This window comes from Pimephales promelas, chromosome 18 (assembly GCF_988280905.1).
Source record: "Pimephales promelas chromosome 18, fPimPro1.hap1.1, whole genome shotgun sequence".
Taxonomy (NCBI): Eukaryota; Metazoa; Chordata; class Actinopteri; order Cypriniformes; family Leuciscidae; genus Pimephales; species Pimephales promelas.
In genome coordinates, this window is record NC_142786.1 from 20173530 (window position 1) to 20198524 (window position 24995).

Sequence of the window (24995 nt, forward strand, 5' to 3'; positions counted from 1 at the left end):
AAAAGATACATTCCTGACATTTATAATGCATAGTAGCATATCTTTTATTATTAATAGTAAAATTCGGTCTGATTTTCCAGTGGCTATAGACCAACGCCACTTTTGCGTCATCGTAGGGTAACGCCCCCTTTTGGGGGAAAACACCTCTATACTGTCTATGGGAAAACAAACGGATTCCCATGAGAACAGAACTTGCACTAGATCTGCAAAGTTTCTTGATAGCAAAAATGGCACAAACTTAAAGAAGCTAACGTTACTGAATAGGGGGTTACAGAGGTGTCCCTTTGAAATGGTCGAAAACTGGATTAATGACCCCACATAGTGGCCAAATATGGACTATTCAGACATCTAACGTTACCACTATCTCGTGGAATCACCAAGTAAGTAGCCTTTTTATTTATTTATTTATTTATTTATTTATCATTTACACACTCACAGTAGCCTATGACAAACTACTAGACGATGAGGCCATGTCACTTGGATCATATTTAACTTGATTTAAGCTATTGACAGTTTTGTTGTCGACTAGCTATTAGAAAGACTAAGCTGTTAGCAGCTAACTTTACCTTATTAGACTATGTCAATAGCTTAAATCAAGTTAAATATGATCCATTCATCGTCTAGTTTGTCATAATGTGAGTGTTAATGAAAAAAATGCTACGTGCTTACTTGGTGATTCCACGAGATAGTGGTAACGTTAGATGTCTGAATAGTCCATATTTGGCCGCTGTGGGGGGTCATTAATCCAGTTTTCGACCATTTCAAAGGGACACCTCTGTAACCCCGTATTCAGTAACGTTAGCTTCTTTAAGTTTGTGCCATTTTTGCTATCAAGAAACTTTGCAGATCTAGTGCGAGTTCTGTTCTCATGGGAATCCGTTTGTTTTCCCATAGACAGTATAGAGGTGTTTTCCCCCAAAAGGGGGCGTTACCCTTCGATGACGCAAAAGTGGCGTTGGTCTATCGTTGCTATACGAACAAGGATTTTTTTTTTTTTTAACTGCTGGTGCCGCCCCCCGTGTGACATGAAGAAATGGTTCCCCGGGCGACTGCCCGGTTCGTCCGTGCCTAAAACCGCCACTGACTACATTCGGTCATGCATTTCAAAGTGTGTGTTCCTCAGTCATCTGTTGCATCTATTTGGGGGACATGCAGTATGCAACATGGCACCTAAGCTTTAGCTAACACTTATCTGAGGTTTCAATGTATTTTTTCGAATTTAGGGCCCACCTGCAATGGGTGGGTCGTCTTTTAATTAGTTTGCATGATGCATGAAGTCTGCTCTGTCATTTTGACACATTTTTGCATTTTTACGCACTGAATAAAAAAATCAAAGCATTCTAATGTTATTAATTGTTTCTCGAAAACTTTTTTTTTTTAGTGGCCTCTATAGATTCCTAACAATTTTTTTATTTATTTTTTTACACTCTAAAAAATGCTGGGTTGTTCTAATCCAATTCTGGGTCAAATATGGACAAACCCAAATGTTGGATTAAAAAAGTGCCATATAAATTTAACCTAACAGCTGGGTTTCATATTTGACTGGGTTATTTATTAAAATAACCCAGCATTTTTTTAGAGTTTACATAACTAGGATAGTAGAAGTAGTACTAACAGGTTAAGTAAACGTGTAATGCATTTATACTATAGTTCATATTTATCTCTTTCCCCACCAGCATTTTTGAAAAACTTTGCCAGTCAGAGCCAGCATTTCTCATCATTTTCATAAAAGTTTCATGGCCACCAGAATATTTTGTTGAAGGTCTTAACATTCAATATACCGAAAGAATTGATTCATTCCTTTTTTTATCAACACTTGAATATGGGTATGTTTCATGAGTGAGGTCATATGAATTCATGAGCCCGTTCTCATCCCAAAGCGCCATATAGGACGCTTTTGCAAAAGCGTAAATATCCAACGCACATGGCACCCTTTAACGTGAAATGAGACGCAGATATATTTGGGCAGAAGGCGCCCCCTAGTGGTCTAACCCTTACCCTACACCATACCTAAACTTAACCATAACCGAAGCGTCTCATTAGACGTTAAAGGGTGCCATGTGCGTTGGATATTTATGCTTTTGCAAAAGCGTTGTATATGGCGCTTTGGGATGAGAATGCGTTGGAATTCATACGAATTAGCCACCTTGTAAAATTCGTACGAATTGCCGTGAGATCGGGTTGAGAAAATCATGTTTTTGTTAAAGACTACATCAGAACATTGATCAAATTGAGTCCATGAACACACAGCTCAGTCCAGGGTCGACATTACATTCAGTAACATTAGGCCATTTTGATTTATATGCTGTTTAATGTGATGATCGCTTTATTTTACACATGCATCTGCTTATGATATCGGTTGTTTCTGCTTCTTCTTCACATGTCTTCTGATCAGGAGATTCTGTACTCATTCAGAAGTGTAATAGCGCCCCCAACAGTATAACAGAGAAATCCCGGAGAACTGAAAGAGTTAAAGGGATAGTTCACTTTGAAATTAATTTTTGGTATGTTTATGGCACCCAAGATGTAGGTTTCTTTGTTTCTGCAGTAGTTATTTATTTATTTATTTATTTTTTAATATTTTTAGGTCAAACCGTTTGTGTCTGTCAGTCATATAATGCAGGTCTATGGTCACCACCTCAAAGAGCATTCACAGAGAAGTCCAAATCAAACATGATTTAACGACTCGTAAATGTAAGTACACACTGATGGCCTTAGACACGAAACGAGCGGTATGTGTGAGAAAACGACCCGTAACCACAGCCACGTCCAAGTGATCTGAGGGCGCGGGCGCTTCGGTCTGGGCAAGTGCCGGAAGTGATCTCTCGTCACAAAACGTACATCAATGTGTACTTACGTGTCATTAAATCATGTTAAATTTGGACTTCTCTGTGTATGCTCTTTGAGGTGGTGACGAGAGACCTGCGTTATATGACTGACAGACAAGAACGGTTTGACCTAAAAATATCAAAATTGAAACTACTGCGGAAACAAAGACACCTACATCTTGGATGCCCTTGAGGTAAGCTAAAACATACCAAATATTTATTTCAAAGTGAACTATCCCTTTAACAATATATGTGTCATCCATGTGTTTGTGATATGGGTAAATGTAACGTCAGGTAATATGTGGATACACGATGAAACATTTCAGTAAGTTACTGTATACTGTATCTCTCATTATACATTACCCATCTGGTGTTAATGTATTTTCATGCTTACTGGTGTGTTAGTAAACAGAAGAAATGATCTATTAATTCACACTCGCAGTTTCGGTTTGAACTGAGGCGCAGCAGTGTTCATTAAAGAGCATTAAAATGGCATTTAATCTTTGAATATTGCACACAAAATGACAGGATTTGAAAGCTGAGACTTTGTTTGATCAAAAGTGGCATGAAACACTGTATTTTGGTGCATTAAGACTTTGCAGAGGTGGGTGTATGGGCCATAGAGTCTGTTCAATGCTATTCGTCATGCGTGGATGGAATAAAAGTACAACATGTGTCTTTCCTTAAAGTCAAAGCACATTCGCTGTGTTAAACTCAAAGATGAGGATGAAGTCTGTTTTGGCTGAAAAGGGGATAAAACCAAAACTTTTTAATGTTAGGCTTTTAAATTTAAGGGGCTTTTGCCATTCTTCATTTCTTAAATTAGATTATGCTCATAAAATGGAAGAACCTAAATGGTTTTGACTCATAATTAATTTATGGTCTTTATTGTAACAGATGTTTAATTTATGGGACTCCATTTCAGATTTTAATTTAAACTCAGTGCGACATGTGAAGTCACGGACACGGAAAGGATTGTGTGTGCAAGTACTGTTGTTTTGGGATTGTGCCACCGCATAACAACAACGGGACATACAAAGTCGTGCAAGTTTCATGTAAATCCTGAATACATATTTCACAGACTCGTTATGTCAGGAAACCAGTTGTCCCTTTGGGAGGCTGATAGAGGTGAAATCTCATACTGGATGTTTTGTTAGTGTGAAACCAAGCAAAAGATGTGTGTGAATATGACACAAATGGTCCGTTTTTAAATGTGATGTCTAAATATTGTATTTAATGGTCACAGGCTTATAAAGAAACACTTACATTCAAACTAATTAGATGTAGCTATTTTTCACTATCACAGTATGATTTATAGTGCAAATGTCAAGATGTTGTTAACCTGGCATTGTATAATCTGTATTTAAAATTTGAGCTTTTTTGTGAATGAATCTGTTATGTGAACATTTAAAAAAGCAGCAGTTTATCAATAATGGGAAGATGCCACTGCTGTTGGGACTAAATGCACAATAATTAACATAATAATTAATATCTGGCTGACTTTTCCATTTGTTGACATGACATGGTTAGATTCAAATGGTAAATATCATTAAAGGAGTTCTTCACTTTTAAAAAAGACTTTTGCTGATAATTTACTCACCCACATGTCATCCAAGATATCCACGTCATTATTTCTTCAGTCAAAAACAAATTACGTTTTTTGATGAAAACATTCAAGGATTTTTCCTATAGGCTTTATAAGTTTTATAAGCTTAAATTCTCCTTGCTCTGTTTTGTGACGCACGGTTGTGACTCTCCTGTTCGAACTCGTTCATCAAAATGAACGAATCTTTTTCCAAGTCAATTTGTTTTGTTCGTTGAATGAACCAAATGACTCGGAAAAAGATTTTTTCATTTTGATGAACGAGTTTGAACAGGAGAGTCACAAACATGCCTCACAGAACAGAACAAGGCGACCATTTGAGCTTATAAAACTTCAACTTTGTTATTTATGTATTTATTTAAGGGTTAGTTCACCCAAAAATGAAAATTCTGTCAGTATTTACTCACCCTCATGTTGTTCCAAACCTCTATGTGTTTATTTGTTCTGCTGAACACAGAGGAAGATATTTGGAAGAATGTTTTAATCAAACAAATCTCATTCCCCAGGTAGTCAATGGGGAATGAAATCTGTTTGATTAAAACATTCTTCCAAATATCTTCCTTTGTGTTCAGCAGAACAAATAAACACATAGAGGTTTTAATCAAACAAATCTCATTCCCCAGGTAGTCAATGGGGAATGAAATCTGTTTGATTAAAACATTCTTCCAAATATCTTCCTTTGTGTTCAGCAGAACAAATAAACACATAGAGGTTTGGAACAACATGAGGGTGAGTAAATACTGACAGAATTTTCATTTTTGGGTGAACTAACCCTTTAAGTGAGTGATCGTTTCGCTTGACAAGACCCTTATTCATTGTCTGGAATGCCCTTTGAACAGTTTGCAGTTTGCAGTGAAACTGTCTTTTGGACCTTGAACCGTTTGGTTAGTGCATTATATGGAGAAAAATGCTGGAATGTTTTCATCAAAACCCTTAATTTCTTTTCAACTGAAGAAAGAAAGACATGGATATCTTGGATGACATGGGGGTGAGTAAATTATCAGCAAAAGTTTGTTTTTGTTTTGTTTTTTCAAGGCAACTACTCCTTTAATATGCAGTGACCACTAGAAAACTAAGTGAACCGAACATGTTCATTATACCATTGCCATTACACATTTATAAGACTTTTAATCAAAATAAAACACTTTTATGATTAATTTTCACACAAAATTTGTTGCTCCATAAATGTTCAATACAAACATATATATGGGAGTAGTGAAAAGCACATTATTTCTTAAGGCGGGCTTTAGCCCCGTTGAACCGTATGTTAATGTCACATCTTTTTAGTTCCTGCATTCTTTTCCTCCTGATTATTATTATTATTATTATTGTATTCCACTGTAACCGTATGAGAAAAAAAAAACAGCAGTCATTATGTGAACAGTCCTGTGTGGTGACGGCAGTGGGGCAGGGCAGAGATTACACACTTTACCTTTAAGTGCAACCAAAAGAATATATACAATGTGTGTGTGTGAGAGAGAGAGGGAGAGGGAGAGAGAAAGATAACAGTAATGATATGGCTCCGCTCCAGCCTGTGAAGGCCATTAAAGTGTGATTCATGTGGCCATGTCCTTTAATGACATCTCCAGTTAGTCATCAATAAAGTGAGACAGATGTAGGATGAAGATGGAGCATTTTGATGGGTGGAGGGTTGGGGATAGAATGACCTCTGTCCTCTGTTGCAGAGCCACACTGATTCACGACACATTCACACACGCACTCACACACACACAACACTGTTTTTTACCTGTCAACATTTTCAGTGTGTGTCCACCGCCTCTCAAACGCGTCCAGGGAGCGAGCTGGCCTGACGTGCCCTCCATGAGTAATGGTGAACTGAGTGTTAAGGTGCTTGTACTCTGTTAAATGTCCCCAGTGCCATGCCTCAAAATGTCAAAGTATTAGATCAGTGACCTTGGTAGTATATTATGAGCTTTCAGAAAGTTTTATACGTCAGAAGATAAAATATTGACCATCTAAACATCTACTAGTACAGCCTAAACAGACAGATCATTTAAACTCTTTTTGACAGTGCCATCCATCGTTGTTCATCTACGAAACGTGAGCTTTAGACAGATGCCACCTTATTATAAATGTTTTTTTGTTGCCGTTGTTAATGCGTGACATCCGGTAACAAATGTAAAGAGCTTTCATTCATGTTTTTGCAGGCTTTCCGGAATGAATGTCCCGTCTCCTATTGTTAGCAACAAGAACTGGCTGAGGTTACACTTTGTTACTGACAGCAACCATCGATACAAAGGCTTCAGCGCCCATTATCAAGGTAAGCCGTTCGCTTTATCATTGCAAACGCATGGTTTTCGATGTCTAGTCTTGCAGTGAAAGTCTATTAGATTGCCCTCTCTAGATAATTAATTACGTGATTAATTATCTTTGATTTGAGTATTTTTCTTGCATTAAAGATGAAAACGAAAAGTGCTGAAATTCTGAGTTAAACGCATTTTAATATCAATTATCATGTTGTTCCAGATGTCTAATTAATTCAAGCATGAGAAAGATCTTTCAAAAGTGTGTTGATTGTCATTGACTTTGGCTCACCCGGCTATTTCTGCAATAACTTTCAGCATTCGGAATCAGAAAAGTGTTGTTTTTGTTGCCAATGCTTGAATGCCTCTTTCCTTTTTCGGTTGATTTGTTTTTCTTTTGTGCCGTTTCTCCAAACTAACTCATTTCTCAACAACAAATCACGTTTTGTCTTTCTTTTGAAAGTAGCTATCTTTTTGCTTCTCTCATAAAAGCTCAAATGTAATAAAATGATGGGGGTTGAAAGAAAGAACGGCGAAAAGCGAGCCGCTTTTAAGTTTTATGCTTTGACAGGCCATCCATAGCCATAATTTCCTCATGTGCTTGGCTGCGTACTGTGTTTGTGAACTACTTACACACATTTACCATAAACCCGATTCCAGTGTCTACACAAGCATTAGCTCGAGCTGTTCTGTAGAGGTCTGAAATATGAAATTGTTTGCCAACCCTTACATATCTATGCTATTAACTGTTGCATATTGTTGTTATATATGGAACGTCTTCTAGGTCTTTTGGATCATTTTTTCTAAGTCTTAAGTAAAAAAAACAACAACATGATGCTACAACTTAAAGGAGCTGTATGCAATAAATGTATTTCCCTTAATGGTAACACTTTACTTGAAGGGGTGTGCACTGTGCATAAGACTAACATGACACCTTCATTATCATGACATGACATACAGTATGAATATGAAGGAAGTTTTTTTGCATGTTTATGACATCTGTCATTAAGTGTCATTCGCTCAGTTATGATATTTTTAATGCAAATATGACATTGTTTGAGGTGTCTTTGTTATGACACCTTCACTCTAAAAAAAATGCTGGGTTGTTTTAACACAATGTTGGGTAAAATATGGACAAACCCAGCCATTGGGTTACATTTTTAAATTACATTTTTAACCCAATGGCTGGGTTTGTTCATATTTTACCCAAAATTGGGTTAAAACAACCCAGTATTTTTTTAGAGTGTTGACATAAACCAATATATCACAACCTGTCACTGTCTTTGTCATGACAACTTGACATTATTAAGATGACACAACCTGTCATAGACATAACATAGCAGATTAATCATCAAACTTAAGAAACAGCCTAGCTTTATTGGTTAACATTACATTAAACTGTCAGGTGGCTGGCTGTTATGAAGACACTATAACTTTTTAATGACAAATTCAATTATTACCACTGTAGTTGAGGTCAGGAAAAATATTCATGACACGGTTATAATGCCTCATGACAGCCAATGTCAAAGCCAACCACATGACATTTTAACTTAATTTAATGTCAAGTTCTCATGACAAAGACACTGACAGGTCATGATGTATTGGTTTATGTCAAGATGTCATAACAAAGACATCTCAAACAATGTCATATTTGCATTCAAAATGTCATTATTGAGCAAAAGACACTTGTCATAAACATGCATAAATTGTTCAGTAATTTGAAAATGATTGCAGTACCTGCAGGTTTGGCCACAATCTTGCATACTGCTCCTTTAAATTACATTATAAACCAGATATGCAAATTGTTTAATAGACCATTTGGTATGAGCATCCCTGAAATGCTTTGCGTGACTTGAGACCAGTCTGCTTCTATATCCTTTCATCTAAATAGACATGCAATCATCTTGGAAAATTGAAAATGTGAGCAGAAGTTTGGCTATAGGATTGGATTTGTTTGGTTTGTGTATGATCCAGGGGTGGTGATTGGACGCTTGCTGCATTTAATCGAGCTGGCATGTTTTTTGACTGTGAAATACTCGCTGCATCATCAGGACAAGTGATCGGGTTCAAAAAGCAACATCTGCACTGCTCTTCAGGACACAGCCCAGCAAAATCCAATTTAGCCCACCGATTCATCTGAAAGAGATGAAGCCCAGTCCATTTCGGCCCTCTCCACTCTTATTCACATTAACCAGCTGTTGCTGGTTCAAGATGCCAGTTGATGGCGACGCTCATCTGCAGAAAATAAAGCTGTTATTGGCAGGGCTGTTTGGCTTCAATACACACAGACTGCCGCCCTTTGAGAAACACAGAGGCCAGTGAACCAGTAACAAGATAGATAAAGTATGGTTGACGTGTTTTAGTATATTCTTAATCTGACTTCTTAAAAGAGCAGTTCACTTTAAAAAAAAAAAAATGCTGATAATTTGCTCACCCTATGTCATCCAAGATGTCCATGTCTTTCTTTCTTCAGTTGAAAAGAAATTAAGGTTTTTGATGAACATTCCAGAATTGTCTCTATATAATGGACTTCATTGGGAACCAAACGGTTCCCAATGAGAATTTCATTGCAGCTTCAAAGAGCTTTAAACGACACCAGACGATGAATATGAATAAGGGTCTTATTTAGGACCCTTCGACTCATGACTCGAAAAAAGATTTGTTCATATTGATTAACGAGTTCGAACAGGAGAGTCACGAACGCTCATCACAGAACATAGCAAGGCGAGCATTTGTGCTTATAAAACTTGAACTTTTTTATTTAGTGACCGATTGTTTCGCTAGATAAGACCCTTATTCATCGTCTGGTGTCGTTTAAAGCCCTTTGAAGCTGCACTGAAACTCTCATTTGGATCTTGAAGCGTTTGGTTCCCATTGATATAGGTGCATTATATGGAGAAAATCCTGGAATGTTTTCATCAAAAACCTTAATTTCTTTTCGACTGAAGAAAGAAAGACATGGACATCTTGGATGACATGGGGGTGAGTAAATTATGAGCAATTTTTTTTTTTTTTAAAGTGAACTATTTGCTCTACAAATCAGTGTATTTTGCTAAAACATTCGAAAATTAGCAATATCAAGCAGCATAAAGAGCTGATTTGCACTGCCACACATAACTGGAAAGCAATTGACACCGAAAGCCAGACGCATTCAGAATACAAATTACCTTGCCCACGATTATGTTAAAAATATGCGTGATTACACTAATTACTGTAGTCATTCCTTCTGTTATTAAAGAAAAGCTTTTCTGATACAACATTAATTTATGTAGCATATTTTTAAATCACTGTTATCTAAAGTGACGTAGAAATAAGAAGCATGCTTATAGTTTTACGAGAACCGGATAATAATAGAGCAAAAGTGTAAGTACAGAAATATTATATTTATTATTTTGGGACAAAAAAGTGTAGTTAGTTAGTTAGTAGGGATGCATCGATGTAATGGCCAATACTCGATATCAGCTGATAAAAGCAATTATTTTGACTATCGGCCATTGACCAATTATTTAAAAAACAGGTTTTGATGCTCTTAAATGTGACGTGACGGATCGCTTTTTTTTTCATGAAGACAAGCATTTACGAAAACTGGGTTGTATACAAACTTTTCAGTTTTTATTTGACTGTAAAAGTAAATAGCAGTTGAATATAATAATTTGGGCTCTGTTGTTCATTTTAAACTCTAATAGTATAACAATGTACCAAATGAGAGGGATCCCTGTAGAGTTTACAGCATTGAGAGAGATATCAAACTATTGGTATCGCAGATATCTGTATCGACCAGGAAATTTAGTATCGATCTCGGTCATCTCAATTAGTTAGTCTCATGCTCCTGGGAATGGTTTTCTGAACATCGCCACGAGTTTGAGGTGTTTGAAAGTGACCTTGTACCGCACTGTGATGGTTCCACCAGGCGTTGCTGATTCACTGACCACCGGGAACGAGAGGGAATATGAATCCTTTATGCTAGAATCAGAGGCTTGAGTATTTGATGCGAGTGGCTATGGGCAGCGAGTGGAAAGAGTGTGACATGGATGTTCTTCAGATGATTGAAGTCCAGACATGCTGCTGTTTTCTGGATCACCCAGGACGGCTTGGTGGTGCTAGCATGCTAGTAAAGCTGGTCTTACATTCATAAGATTTAATCAAATTCTTAGCAAGGCACTACTGCTCTGACCATGAGCTGAACTAATGAAATAATTCAATTAAATGAGTACAGGAACTTAGCAAAATGCTGTGAGCGAGAGGTCTGTAGTTCAACTAAAATTCAGGATAAAGTTCAGTTCAGTTTCAGTTTATTATCCCCTGAAACTTCTCTTGCAGCTAGGTAAACATACAGGTCACACAAAAAGTAAATACCACATACACATGCCAATAAACAACACAAACCACTAATTAAAAAACTATTACACTATTACTCATCTTAGTCATAGAATTATGCAAATTTAGCAACTGAATTGCACTTGGTATAAATGAAATTTAAGTAAAAATGTGGACTTAAAAATTGACGTTATAAAACACCCAATTCATTCAGAAGGCAAAAAAAAAAATAAAAAAAATAAAAAAATAAAAAATTGCCCAACCTCGATCTAAAACCTATAAAGTCAATTCAATGTTTGTTTGACACTATAATTCTCCTTATTTCAGGGCTTTTGGTGTCAATATGCATAAGTGCATTGAATGCCATTTCATTTGGTCAATTGGCAGACCATATAATATATTCAATTAAACTGTTTGAATCATTTTTAAAAGTATAGATAATAAATTGTGTCGGGATCAAACCTGACCTCAATTGCAAGAAACCTCTTTCAAACCCTTAGTTATTTGTCTCCTAAGGTGTCTACAGTATATGTAAGAATGGCTTTTTGTATTATCAACGTGTGAAAAGCTTGTAATGAAACTTTAAAGCTGCTATCCTTAACTTTTTTAAGTTAAAATAATCCAAAATAATTATTTAAAAAAAAAAAACATATTCTGCCAGTGGTCAAAACTATCTGCTTGCCATAGCTAGATTCAAAACGGTTAGCTTGTAATAATGATTTTAATTCCAGTGGTACTGGTGGGTTTCATCACTACGATCAGATGCTTGCTTAAAGGGATACTTCAGGATTTAGCATTACGCTTTGTATTAGTAGGAAGTTATTCGAAGTAGTATTTTCGAATTATCATGCTTTCCACCCTCTTATCCCCCTGAGACGAGAGATTAATATTTTTTGTCTGGAAAAAATCCTCAGGTGACGCAAAAATCCTCATTTTGCGTCATCAAAGGATTTTTTGTCCAGAGGCTAAAGACTACAGTCAGTAATTGGGTCTGTCCCGCATGTTCTCAACCCGCCCATAGAGGGTGAATCTCACTCACAGAATGAACACATAGTGTCGGCCATCTTTGTTTGGAAGCTAAGCTAGCAGGATCTTGTTCTGTGGAGAAAGCTGAGTAGTAGGGGTTACCATCCTCTTTTTCCTGGACATGTCCGGCCGTCGATGTCTGGGATTCAGCTTTTGCTTTCTGGAGTCGCCATTCATTGTTTACATGCACAGCTTTTGTTTCAATCTAACTGAATTCGTTCCGATTGGTTAATCTGAATGTAATGTTTACATGAACGCTAAACAAGTGATTGGTTGATGTGCTTTTTTACAGCGCTAAGAAAATTCCCGCTCCTATATATGAGATCGGTGCGTCTCACAGGTGTCGCTTATCGGTAATCACGCCACCGGCCTCGCGCCGTTCTCCCGCGGCCCTCACTTGTCCCGCTCGCCACAGTAAACATGATGAATGGCGACTGTAGAACACAAAAGCCCAATCCCAGACATTTTGGGCGATCTCGAAACACATTTTTGGGCAGACTCATCACGGAGACTCACTAGTTGCCTAGACTTGTTGTTTAACTACTGCGCTCTGTTACCGGTAGGCGTGGCCTCCTAGGGCAGCGAAGCAAGTGCATTCTGGGAGTTGTTGTCTTTCATCCACATAAGCCAAAAATACATTTTCTGGCTTTTTTCAGTCTAGAAAGCTTCAAATTCAAAAATAATTTCACATTTCTTCTACATAAATGACCCATTTTAAACACACATGCATCTTTCCAAAAGTGAAGTATCCCTTTAACGGCCACCGGTGTCGCTAATAACTAGGGTTTTTTAATACTACATAAAATAACCCCGTTTTGTAGTTTTTTTAGAGCACCAGCTTGTTTCCGTGGGCAACGAGAACATAAGTGCAAGAATGAAATGCCTTATTGTGTTAAGAAAAGACATCATTCAACCCCCAAAGCAACTAAATAAACAGTAGTTTGCATGTACAGATGGTAGTGGTGTCAAATTCGTAAAGCGCACTTCTCCTTAGTCATTTAGAGGTGAGGATGATAATGAAGAGTAATCGAAGATACATCATGTAAACTAGGGCAAAGAGTTTGGCAAAGGGCCAAGAGAGCCAGCTTTCATAACGCCATAAGAATTGCAAATGTGCAAACGGAGTTCTTCTACCAAACTTAGTCTTGTATCTTTCTGATGACACAGCAAGCACTTTGCAACACTTTTTGCTCACTCTTCAGAGTAGGTCAGTTAGAAATAGAATCTCTTTGTGGCCACAGGTCCTCAGTCATGCCTTTTCTGGAGTGGATGCCACATCTAATATAGTCCTCCTTTAATGGTCACTTCTGCCACTCCGGTCAAACTGGGAGCACGATTGTGGGAGCATGTCCATACCGGATTCACAATTCGCCTGGGGGCATAATTATTTGGCTGGACTCCACTAGGTCTCTGTCAGACACGATTCCTCAAGAATTTCCTTAACTTAATGCCATTAGTGCTACAGAAACTCCACAACACGGCCTGCTCTGCGTATGAAGGGCAGTTAAAAATGTCCTTTAAATGTCAAACACTTACACTATGCTTGTTTGAGCAATGTGGCCTTTGGAGAATTGGAAATGTAAAATGAATCTAATATGGAGATCAAAGTTGTTGATACTTCTTATCAGTGTAACAACATGAAAAAGCAAACAATATCACATTGTCAGAATTGTACTGTAAATGTCTGACAGAAGAACATCTCTCTATTCAAAACAATATAATTCAGTCTCAAACTCTGGCTTCAGTGTCTTTTGGATCTGTGCCTGAGAATTAAGCTTTAGGCAAAAGCAACTTGACACGGAGTTGAAACATTGTGTCAGTTTTAGGCAATAGAGTGGGAAAATCTTGCATATTTCAGTGCCAAACTGCCCATCACCATCTGTGCAGTGCATGCAAGACAGCAGTGTGTTGATATTCTGCTGATGGTTTTATACAAAATCATTTTCATTTGCAATTATCATTTAACAACAAAAAAACCCTTATGCTTTATTTTGATAGTCCACTGCAGACAATCTACTATTAAGTAACGTTGCAACCACAGTCCATGTCAACTAACTCTCATATAGGTAGAAAAAGTTGACATGCTTGTCAGTTGAGGAGCATTAGAATAAAGTGTTTGCATATATTAAACGTATCTAATACTTTAATGAGAGTTAGTTGATATGTAGTTGCTAAGTTACTTATAGTAAGTGAACTATCAAATAAAGTGATTTAAAAAAATCAGCTAAATTTCATAAGACATTGAGACTTGTTCAAGAATATCCGTAAATATCTTTTTTTTTTACCTAATTCATTAAATTTTTGTTTCAAGTATAAACCTCATGAAATGTTTTTTTAATGAGAAAAAATTAGAAAAAAAGTATAAAAGTAAGCTAAATTCAAACTGAATTTTAAACATCGTAAGGTCCTTAAGGTGGAATTTCTTGGTAATTCAATTTTATAATTCAGTTTATTCAGTTAATTATTGTGTTTTTATTATTTTTTCAAACATAATCTTCTGACTTTTGTTCATAAAATGCGTAGAACCAATTTAGCTTGATGTAAACTGGTATTTGTTTTGTTATTCTCTGCTAATTATACGGCTAATACATTTGAAGCCTTGCAAATGAACAGGAAAAAAACTTCTGTTTTTAAAAATAAAGTGGATAAAACCAGTGCAAATAGTCAAATATTCAGATAAATTACAGTATAAGTATTTTTAGAGCTGAATCCCCCCTTCCCTTGCTTGAAAATGGGTGAGTTGTTGCTAAATGCAAAGAAACTGTCCTCAAAAGAGTCATTTTATATCTAGTTATTTCGGCTACAAGAACATTACAGTCTAATTGATAACCAGGCTAAATAAGCATGAAGAGACTCTTGAAACAGAATAATTCAGAAGAACAGCTGGAAATCAGATCATATGAGGGAAAATAAAAACATCGATGATTATTCATTTATATTTAAACCATACATAATTATTTGGAGATGTTTGGCATGGTTATCATAGCCAACATGCCATTATTAAAAGTGGCAATGAACTAACCAAAGCACAATCTAGTATCTTCTTTACTGGTCATGTTTACTAATGTTTACTCATAAGCGACCTAAGGTCACACAAGGATATTTTTTTGTATAGATTATTCACAGAAGCAGAAATAATAACCAAAGTTGCCCTTGAGCTACAGTGGCTCATCAAACTGCACAATTTAAGAACATAAGCTGTATTTATCTCACCTTTTAGGTCATTTATAGTTTTCTTCTCGCCTACTTGAATTTCTTCAGTAACTGTAAATACCAGAACCGTGAAATTCACATTTTATCGTGATCGAGTTTGCAGCTTGAAGGGGTCAATAAGGTCATACTCTGGTCATAGTGTGTGTTCCCATGGCAACCGCAGCTGACTTTAGACCCCCTCAGTGTGCAGTCTGCTATCCACTATTCATTGATAATGCAGAGATTTGGTAAGCGTCCGAGTCCTTAGGGGTGTATAAGTCTTTAAAGTGTAAACATCCCCAGGAGAGAAATATATCCGTTACTCTAATGGCTCTCAGTGTTGCTTTTACTTCCAGACAAGAGTAGCACATTTGGTCTCAGCAGAAGAGATTTATCCAAGAATTATGTCAGAATTCACTCAGGAAGGCTTTTAGATGAAGTAATGGCCATTTTCCTCAAGTATCATTATACTTCTCCTCTGTTTATAATTTGTCTTCGTGGTTTTATTAGAGGCAGTTGTTTAAAGTGTAACTTTTCAATTTGTTTTGTATTGTTACAGTGTTGGAAGTACATGAAACTGAACATTTACTCTTTCTCTGTGTAGAGATGTGTCTTTATGTGTTTTGACAGCTTCCGTGAAAACTACAGAATGTAGGGGAGCGCGGGGCACAACCTAACGCGGGGTTAAATGTAACACGGACCGTTTACATAGTTTGTCAGGATCAAGCCGGCCGTCTTTCCGCTATTTTTCTCTTGCTGCCAGAAGACGATCTCCCGCGAATTTGCGGAAAGTTTTGATTATATTTCGTGAAGATACTGGACAAAGAGTGTTTTGACACCATTAAAGCAATTTTTTTCATCATAGGTTTTTTTCGTTTTCTGAGTTGGGTGTATACGTTTCCAAATCTAACTTTATATTGCCTTAATCACTGTCTTGTTGGCTCAAACATAACACCGTTTTGAAACATGTCAGCAATTCCTAGCGACTGTTAGCTAGGGTTAAAATATGTAATACACAGCGGGGTTGGTTGTAACAGAGTGTTACAACTAAGCCTCCAAGTGTACAATGATAATCAAATGAAAACGGAGCCACACAACTTTTCAGGTTTGAGTATACATTTAACTTTGTTAGACTTTCACAAACAATGTTGGGATTTAAAATGTTTAAAATTTAGTGTACTATGAATGATAACTTGTTTATTTATTAAAAATATGGCCTGTTATTAATGCAATAAACCCTTTAAATTTTTATTTTAAGCTCATTTGTATTATCATTACTGTTATTATTAATTATAATAATAATTGTACATCATGCAGCTGCCACACACAAATCTAATTTAATTGAAATTACAATATTTATAATTTTATTTATTATTATTTATTGCAAAACTATGCAGCCCTTTTCTATGTCTCTATCCATGATATTGATCCACAATAGAAGGATGATTGGATGAGGGATGGATGTATGGATATCTGTCTATACAGATGCACAAACAATATGAAACTATACAAATAAAATAGTACTGAATTATGTGTGTTACACGCAAGTGTTACAACTAACCCCTCTGTCTGTTACAATTAACCCCACATATGGGGTAAGTTGTAACATTTGCACTTCTGTCACTTTCAGTGCAACTGTACGAAAATGGTAGGTCCTAGAAAAAAAACGTTAAGTGTTCATTTGTAGCAGAGATGTGTATGTTGCTTGTGAAAAAAAAGTATTAATCTAACCTAATTATTTTTTAATTAATTTAGCCAAAACCAAAAAGCGTTAGGTTGTGCCCCGCTATACTTCCGCATTTTTGTATTGCTGTCCACGGACAGTCGAATTGACAGAGGGTTATTAACTAAACAGATATTCTAAGATTAGTTATTGTCTATTCTTTTTAAACCGCATTATGGTCAAATTATAACACTATGGCAACAGCTTTTTTTTTCCTGTATGTGACGGCATTGGGCTTTGAAAGGTTTCGATTATATTATAGGAAAAAAAATTATAGGTATAGGTAGTCGAGTTTTATTAAAGGTGCATTGCGCAAGTCTCTGAGTTTTTGCAGAACTATGCCCCCTCTGGCGACAAGCGAAACTGCAACCAGAGGTGTGCACACTCATGGACCACACACACACACACGCTTGCATGAGGTGTTCATAACCAAAGGACACAAATCTCCCGTTACAGTCATAACGTCTTCAGAGGTAATAAAGTCATAAATCTGCAAGTCATTTTAAATCAGGGGTTCTCAAACTCGGTCCTGGAGGGCCACTGTCCTGCAGAGTTTAGCTCCAACCCTGATCAAACACACCTACCTGTGAGTTTCTAGTTATCCTAAAGACCTTGATTAGCTTGCTCAGGTGTGTTTGATCAGGGTTGGAGCTAAACTCTTTTGGACAGTGGCCCTCCAGGACCGAGTTTGAGAACCCCTTTTTAAAATATATGAAAGGAAAGGTGAAGTAAATTACACACTTATGCGTGTGTGAGGGGAAAACGGGGGTGGTAGAAGACTTTGGTTTTTGTTTCCATCTATCTCCATGTTGAACTGCTTTATGTTTACTGTATCCACTTATTATGCGAACACGTTCATGAACAATATAAGTTATTACTTTGCATAGGACCCGTTTGAGCCCTAGAGAAGACCGGAGATGTCTCCATTTGTTGAAAGCTTCCCGATGTTGACTCTCGTCTTATTCCGACGCTTGGCATTAGACAAAAGTTGTATTTTCTTTGTCCTACGTGGAGTTTGCGTTGGAGTTTGGAATGAACTACAAGCCGGTCTCTTTGAATCCATCATCTACTTTTGTGGAAAGTTGACTAAAGTTTTGTCGCTCAAGTCTTCACTGATGCGGAGAATGCCGGCGAATAAAAAAACCTGCCAGACATAGCAGATAAAACTCCTTCCCGAATCCTTCTTATTTATTTTAGGATTATAGAGGCAATCGCAGTGATCAGAGAAGGGCTTATTCAGCCCATCAGACATTTGTTTAAGCATATATGGGTTAGAAAAACGGCTATTTTTAACATGAAATGTTGTGCAATGCACCTTTAAAGTCCACAGTTTTTCCTCTTTGTCGCCATCTCTGTTCGAAATCTGCAATTGCAGTTATTTTTGAGATAGTTTCGCTCTTCCATCAAAGATACCTGGGAGAGCTGATTTACAGTACATATGACATAAAAGTGGTCAGATAGTTTTAAACACTAGCTGGTTATGATATTATTTTGGATAATTTTTAACCCAAAAAAGTTACGGATTGGAGCTTTAAAGGAACACTCCGACTTTTTGGGACTTTAGCCTATTCACCTTACCCCCCAGAGTTAGATAAGTCCATACATACCTTTTTCATCTCCGTGCGTGCTATAAGTCTGTTTGACGCACCCACCGCTAGCCTAGCTTAGCACAAAGACTGGATGTGAATGGTTGCAGCTTTCATACTAATCCAAATGAATGACAAAATAACACAAACGTTTTACTATTTACATGTTGTGGTTTGTATAGTCACAGAGTGTGCAAATATCAAGGCCATATGAGACACAGACATCTTTTAACCGTATAAATACTATATTTTCTGAAGGCGAAGCACTGCTACTTGGGCAGAGTGATAACCATCACCTGAGACGCACCGTGACGAGGAGCAGAGTGTTCGCTTCGCTCAGTGTTGGAGTAAAGAGTCAGCAATTACTAACATTAGATAGAAAAGCATAGTTTATCATGGGTGTTTGCTTTATTGTATGAGCTGTGACAATAAACAGGGGAGACCAGGTAATACAGTACCATGTTTCATTGATTTCCAACCAAAAACGCACCCAGATTTATAAATATCACATGAATAAATAATTATTATTAGAGGAATCAATATATTTTAAATGCAATTTATTAGCTGAACCAAATGTATTCAACAGCATATAATATACAGTATAATTCGTACCTATCGTACCCTTTTGCACGCTCAAGTTCGTTATTTCCATGGTTATTTCAAATTTAGGCTACTAGGCGCGCCGCGCGCAGGGTGCAAGTTCAACGCGGTGAACGCGCTCGTTTATTTTCCCCAAGCGCGTCCGCACCGCATCAAGATAAAAACATATTCATACCCTAATCATATAATAGTGTCACTAACGTTACATTAGATCTGGCTAAAGGCACTGTTACAGTAGGTCATCTAAAAACATAACGGAACACTTACCTCAGCCGCAGGGTGATCCACTTGTCCTGTCTGTGCTATCGATGGGATAGCCGTATCCTTCAGCACATTATGGTCCGTGTGGCAAATTCCATTTTTTCAAAATAGTCGTCCTCATTGAAATGTACCGAGCAAACATAATGTCCCTTGATAATCTTAGGTGTGTTTGGATAAATATCCAGAGTAAGTTAGCCATTTCTTCATCCAGTCAGCATATTTAGTTGGAATTCTGTGAAACATGGTTACCTCCCCTGTTTACAGTCGCAGCTATTTACAATAGAGCGAAAACCCATGACTCTAAACTACGCTTTTACTATTTATAAATTGCTGACTCTATTACCCAAACACCGAGCGAACTCTCCGCTCCTCACCACGGCGTGTCTCCGGTGATGCGGTTATTACGCCGTCAAAGTAGCAGTGCTTCGCCTTCAGAGAATAGTTCCCAGGTTTTATACGGTTAAAAGATGTCTGTGTCTCATTTGACTTTGTTATTTGTACATTATGTGACTATACAAATCACAACATGTAAATAGGAAAACGTTTGTGTTATTTTGTCACTCATTTGGATTAGTATGAAAGCTGCAACCAGTCACATCCAGTCTTTGTGCTAAGCTAGGCTAGCGGTGGGTGCGTCAAACAGACTTATAGCACGCACGGAGATGAAAAAGGTATGTATGGACTTATCTAACTCTGGGGGGTAAGGTGAATAGGCTAAAGTCCCAAAAAGTCAGAGTGTTCCTTTAAGGCGAGACACTGCAGGTGAATAGGATAAAAATGTTAACTTACAGATGTCACCATGAAAGTTTACCAGTTGATTACTCACATAAATAGGAGGAAAAAAAATGTACTGCAAGTTTTCTGTAATTTTGTGTTTAAATATGCTAATCAGGCTATATCTAATCAAATATGCGCGAATTTGCATATATTTTGAAGTGATGAATCTGACCATTGAAAAAAAAATAAGGTTTCAATTTTTTTTTTTTTTTTTTTTTTTGCATTTTGTTGATATATTCAATTAAAAGACATTTTCAGAGGGGATCATGAATATCTCCTTTTGTTAACCTGAAAATAGATTACCGCCCTATTTTTTTTGGGCATAAAATGTCATAAATCTGGCCAAGAATGATATATCAACAAATCCATCTGAACAAACCTTCACGATATAGTTAGGAATATGGCTGTAAAGTTTGGTGTGTGTAGGTGCTACAGAAGTGAAAAATTGTCACTAGAAGTGTGAGAAAAAAAACTCATTTTGAGAAAACGGCCTTTAAAGATTTTTATGGGATTGCGCATTTCGAGTTAAATGGCCCATTTTACTTTTATGATTGGTTGCTGATAAACAGGAAATGATCATATTTGGATCCGACAGCATTGAAGAGGAAAGAGAGAGCTTTCTAACGGTGTGTGCGATGACAGGGTGCGGATCGCGATCACGGAGCAGCGGGATGATTTAGAATGCCAACTTTTGAGGAATTTAGGCGAAATCTACACACGCAAACAGACAAAGTGTAGTAAAATAAGGACCTAAATGTGTATTTTGGACTTATTTTAAATCTCAAAATTGACCAGTGGAAAAAAAAAAAATGTTTTTGCCTGCCGTGTCTCGCCTTAAAAGAAAAACCCATTTTGCCAGGTGTGAAGTAACCGCTTTAATGAAAACATAATCAAGCAGATCAAGGAACTGTAATTTGCATTTAAGTAAGATTTACAAGGACAAACGAATCAAATGCCAAACCGGCATTGCCATAACTGAGATGTTATGTAATGATGTAATGAGAGCAAGAAGGTGAAGGTCAGTGTTATGGCAGGGAAATATGATAGTATCACTATTTCCGTTCTGATAACAAATGGTGCACAGGATCCACTCTTGACTTTGGTTCAGCTAATAATCTGACATCCAGGGCGGAAAACAATTACTGTAATCTATCCTTGACTAGATGGACATGGGGATAGTTTGCCAAGGGACTCGGCAGGGAGATAAGGTGGCAATGCAAGGACATGTCTGAGATCGCATCAAAGATACCTGGAAGAGCTGATGTACATATAAAGTAAAAGGCAAAGCGGATTGAATGCACTTTCAGTGGGAGTTTTGATGCTGTACCTTGTTAATTGTGTTTTGAAATCTTAACTCTAGTGGAACCAACAGGTTAGGTGCGATTGTGGAGAAAAACAACCGTTTTCAAAAACAAAACCTTCGAACCCATCAAAAGCAGGTTCTTCGTGTTGATGTAAAGAGGATTTGAAGATTTGATTTGTGCAACTCAGTGGAGCAGTCATTTCCATGAAACCCTGGATATGTTGACCTTGGTTAGCTGCCGACAGCTGCTCGGTTTTTAAATTAATTACTGTTTGAAAAGCGCTCTTAGCTCGAATAGGTGTTGAAATGCCTTTGTCACACACGTGGAGGCTCGGGAAAATGTTAAATGACTAATTATAGATGTAAAATGTCCGTTCAGTGGCATAGATAATTTGAGGAAAGTTTGGTTTGACAGGTAATGGACAGTAATTGTGAAAAGCCTGGTCTCTCTCTATATATGGATGCATATTTGGGGTAGAACAGCTTATTTTTCAGTGTGTTAGGATCACTCTTAGAATAAAAAGGGTTCTGTTATGAAGCATAGGGTTCTTTAGTCAACTCCAAAAAACCTTTTTATGCTAAAAAAGGTTCTATAATGACAAGAAAAAGCCCTTTTGGTACAAAGGTTCTTTATAGGCTATTATTCATTCATATATTACATTATCCTGCAACATTTTGTAGTTGTAATTCAATTACTGTTGTAGTAACTTAATATCACATGCTGTTTTTTGGATGAGAAAAACTGAAATGGCACTCTTCCTACTTAACTACATAAAATTATATAAATATATACATTTTCTAACCCCCATATCTTGAATTATGTGATCATTCATAAATACATTTTAGGGTCTTGATGTTTGTCAATAATATGAAATATTTAATCCGGAAAAGGACAAAACAAATGATAATGAATGAACCCAAAAGGTTCCATATAGAATCTTCTTATTATTGAACCTTTAAAAAGGGTTCTGTATAGGACATTTTAGGGGTTCCAAATACGTAGCGCTGATAGAACCTTTTAAAGGGATAGTTCACTTTGAAATTATTTTTTGATATGTTTTAGCTTACCTCAAGGGGATCCAAGATGTAGGTGTCTTTGTTTCCACAGCATTTTCAATTTTGACATTTTTTGGTCAAACCGTTGTTGTCTGTCAGACATACACTGGAGGTGAAGGGGATCCTCAATCGGTTCACCTCAAAGAGCATGCACAGAGAAGTCAAAATTAAACATGATTTAATGACTCGTAGATGCAAGTACACATTGTTGGCCTAAAACAAAAAACGAACAGTATTTATATCGTTTTACCTCTTGTAATCATAGCCATGACGAAATAATCTGACGGCACGGGCGCTTCGGTCTGCGCATGCGCTGGAACTGATCGCTTGCGCGCCGATGTCACTCTTTGTTTATACAGAGATTTCGGAAGTTTTACCTTTCACTAAACATATTTAGATATACAGGAAACCGCAATGGAAGACGATTTCAGCATATCTAAATTAGGGGTGCGCCAAAATATCGATATGGCGATATCTCGCGATATTTACCCCCGCGATCGATTCTCGATGTGCTCTTGCCAAGGATCGATCTTAAAAGCCGTTGTAAAATGCTCTATTAGTATCCATTACATTTTGCCTTGATGAGACCCTTCTCCAGAAGTAGATAGGGGGCGCGCGTTGCGAGTTTGGCTGTTTTGAGCGTAAAAAAAAGGCGCAGGCTATACTTGAAAATCAGCCTACACTTGAGGTCAGCCGAAGCGAGAGCAGAAAATTAAAAGACGCTCCAGCAACATTTAAATCCAAAGTGTGGACTCACTTTGGATTTTATAGCAGTGCGGACGGGGCAAAGATAGAAAAGGACTACGCAATATGTAAGAACTGCTTTGCAAAAGTCCGCTACACGGGAAACACGACGAACATGCACAGCCACCTGTCGCGGCATCACCCAGAGCTCTGTGAGAAAGCCGCGGATGGTGCTGGGTCAAAGTCGACACCCCCCGGCGTAAACACCTTTTTCCAGGCAAAGTTACCACCTTCTTCTGCGAGGGCAAAGTCAATCACAAATGGGATCGCTGTTTACATGTGTAAAGGGTTTGTTCTGAAAAATGTCTATTTTTGGATGCACTTTAAGTTGGGTACAGTTTAGATGCACTTTATCCATGATATTTTTATTTATTTTATTTTTTATTTGAAAGCAGTAGCCCAAAGGTTTATGTTTCTTGCACTTAATAGTGTCACTGTTCATATTTATGAAGGACAATCAGTATTGTTTACAGTTGCACTGAATCTGTCCTCAGCCTTACAACTATTTTGCACCCAAATGGTGTCACCAGTTGTCAAAGACTACTGATTGCAGCAATTTTACACTAAAATAGTGTCTGACTGTTTTGTTGCAACTGATAAGACACAAGTTGTATTTGTTATTGTGTTTTATCCAAAAATTAAATAAATGGAAATTCATTTTACTAATTAAAAAAATCTTTTTATTTCTTAAAACATGATATATTGTGAGTTATTACTGATAATATATCGATTATCGCAGTATCGCCATATCGTGATATTATCGGTATCGTGAACAATGTATCGCGTATTGTATCGTATCGGGAAGTAGCCAGTGATTCCCAGCCCTAATCTAAATATGTTTAGTAAAAGGTAAAACTTCCGAAATCTCCATGTAAATATTGAGTGACGTCACACGCAAGCGATCACTTCCGGCGTAACATTGAACTGGTTCAGTTCGGTTCAGTTGGACAACTGATTCAGATCACTTGGATTACACAAGGTAAAAACGATATAAATACTCTTCGTTTTCTCACAAAAACCACTCGTTTCGTCATTAAGTACGAGTCATTAAATCATGTTTTAATTTTGACTTTTTTTTTACTCTGTGCATGCTTTTTGGTGGACCCCCTTTGCTTCCAGTGTATGACTGATAGACAACAATGGTTTGACTGAAAAAAATGTCAAAATTGAAAATATTGTGGAAACAAATACACCTACATCTTGGATGCCCTTGAGGGAAGCTAAAACATATCAAAAATGAATTTCAAAGTGAACTATCCCTTTAAGGTTCTATATAAAACCTTTCTTCTAAGAGTGTGTATTTATGTGTATTTGCCAATACAGGTTGCTGATGTTGCAGCCAAGCTGTTGGGTGTGAATTACAATGAATGAGATTGTGTTTTAATGGGTTGTCTGGTGCATTTATAGTCTAATCTAAGCTTTATTGATGGATTATAACATTTTGTGCCATTTACGATGCTCAAGAAGCGATAAGCAAATTACTTAAGATGTCTAAAGTGATTGAAAGATATGCTGAAACATCATTTGTGATAATATCCAATGACAAATGTCTTTCATTTTCAAAACAGTAATCCGTCGCCATCACCATAATTCTGGCGAGTAGGTATTTCTGCCAAACTTTTGAATTAATCTTATGTCAGTGTTTCTACTCACGCTTATAATGATAGAATGTCTCAGCCCTATCATGAGATGATGTGCCGCAGCTGAAAAGGTTT

At 37.1% G+C, this 24995-nt stretch overlaps 1 protein-coding gene across 6 annotated transcripts in view; it reads left to right on the top strand.

Annotated features, from left to right (window-relative positions):
* csmd3b (CUB and Sushi multiple domains 3b) overlaps positions 1-24995 on the top strand; it is a 636199-nt gene that overhangs the window by 270178 nt on the left and 341026 nt on the right. For all 6 annotated transcript variants that reach the window (XM_089123029.1, XM_089123027.1, XM_089123028.1 and 3 more), the window contains exon 6: positions 6600-6712. In XM_089123029.1, coding sequence (XP_088979155.1) covers positions 6600-6712 — 113 coding nt within the window. The remainder of the gene's footprint in view (positions 1-6599; positions 6713-24995) is intronic.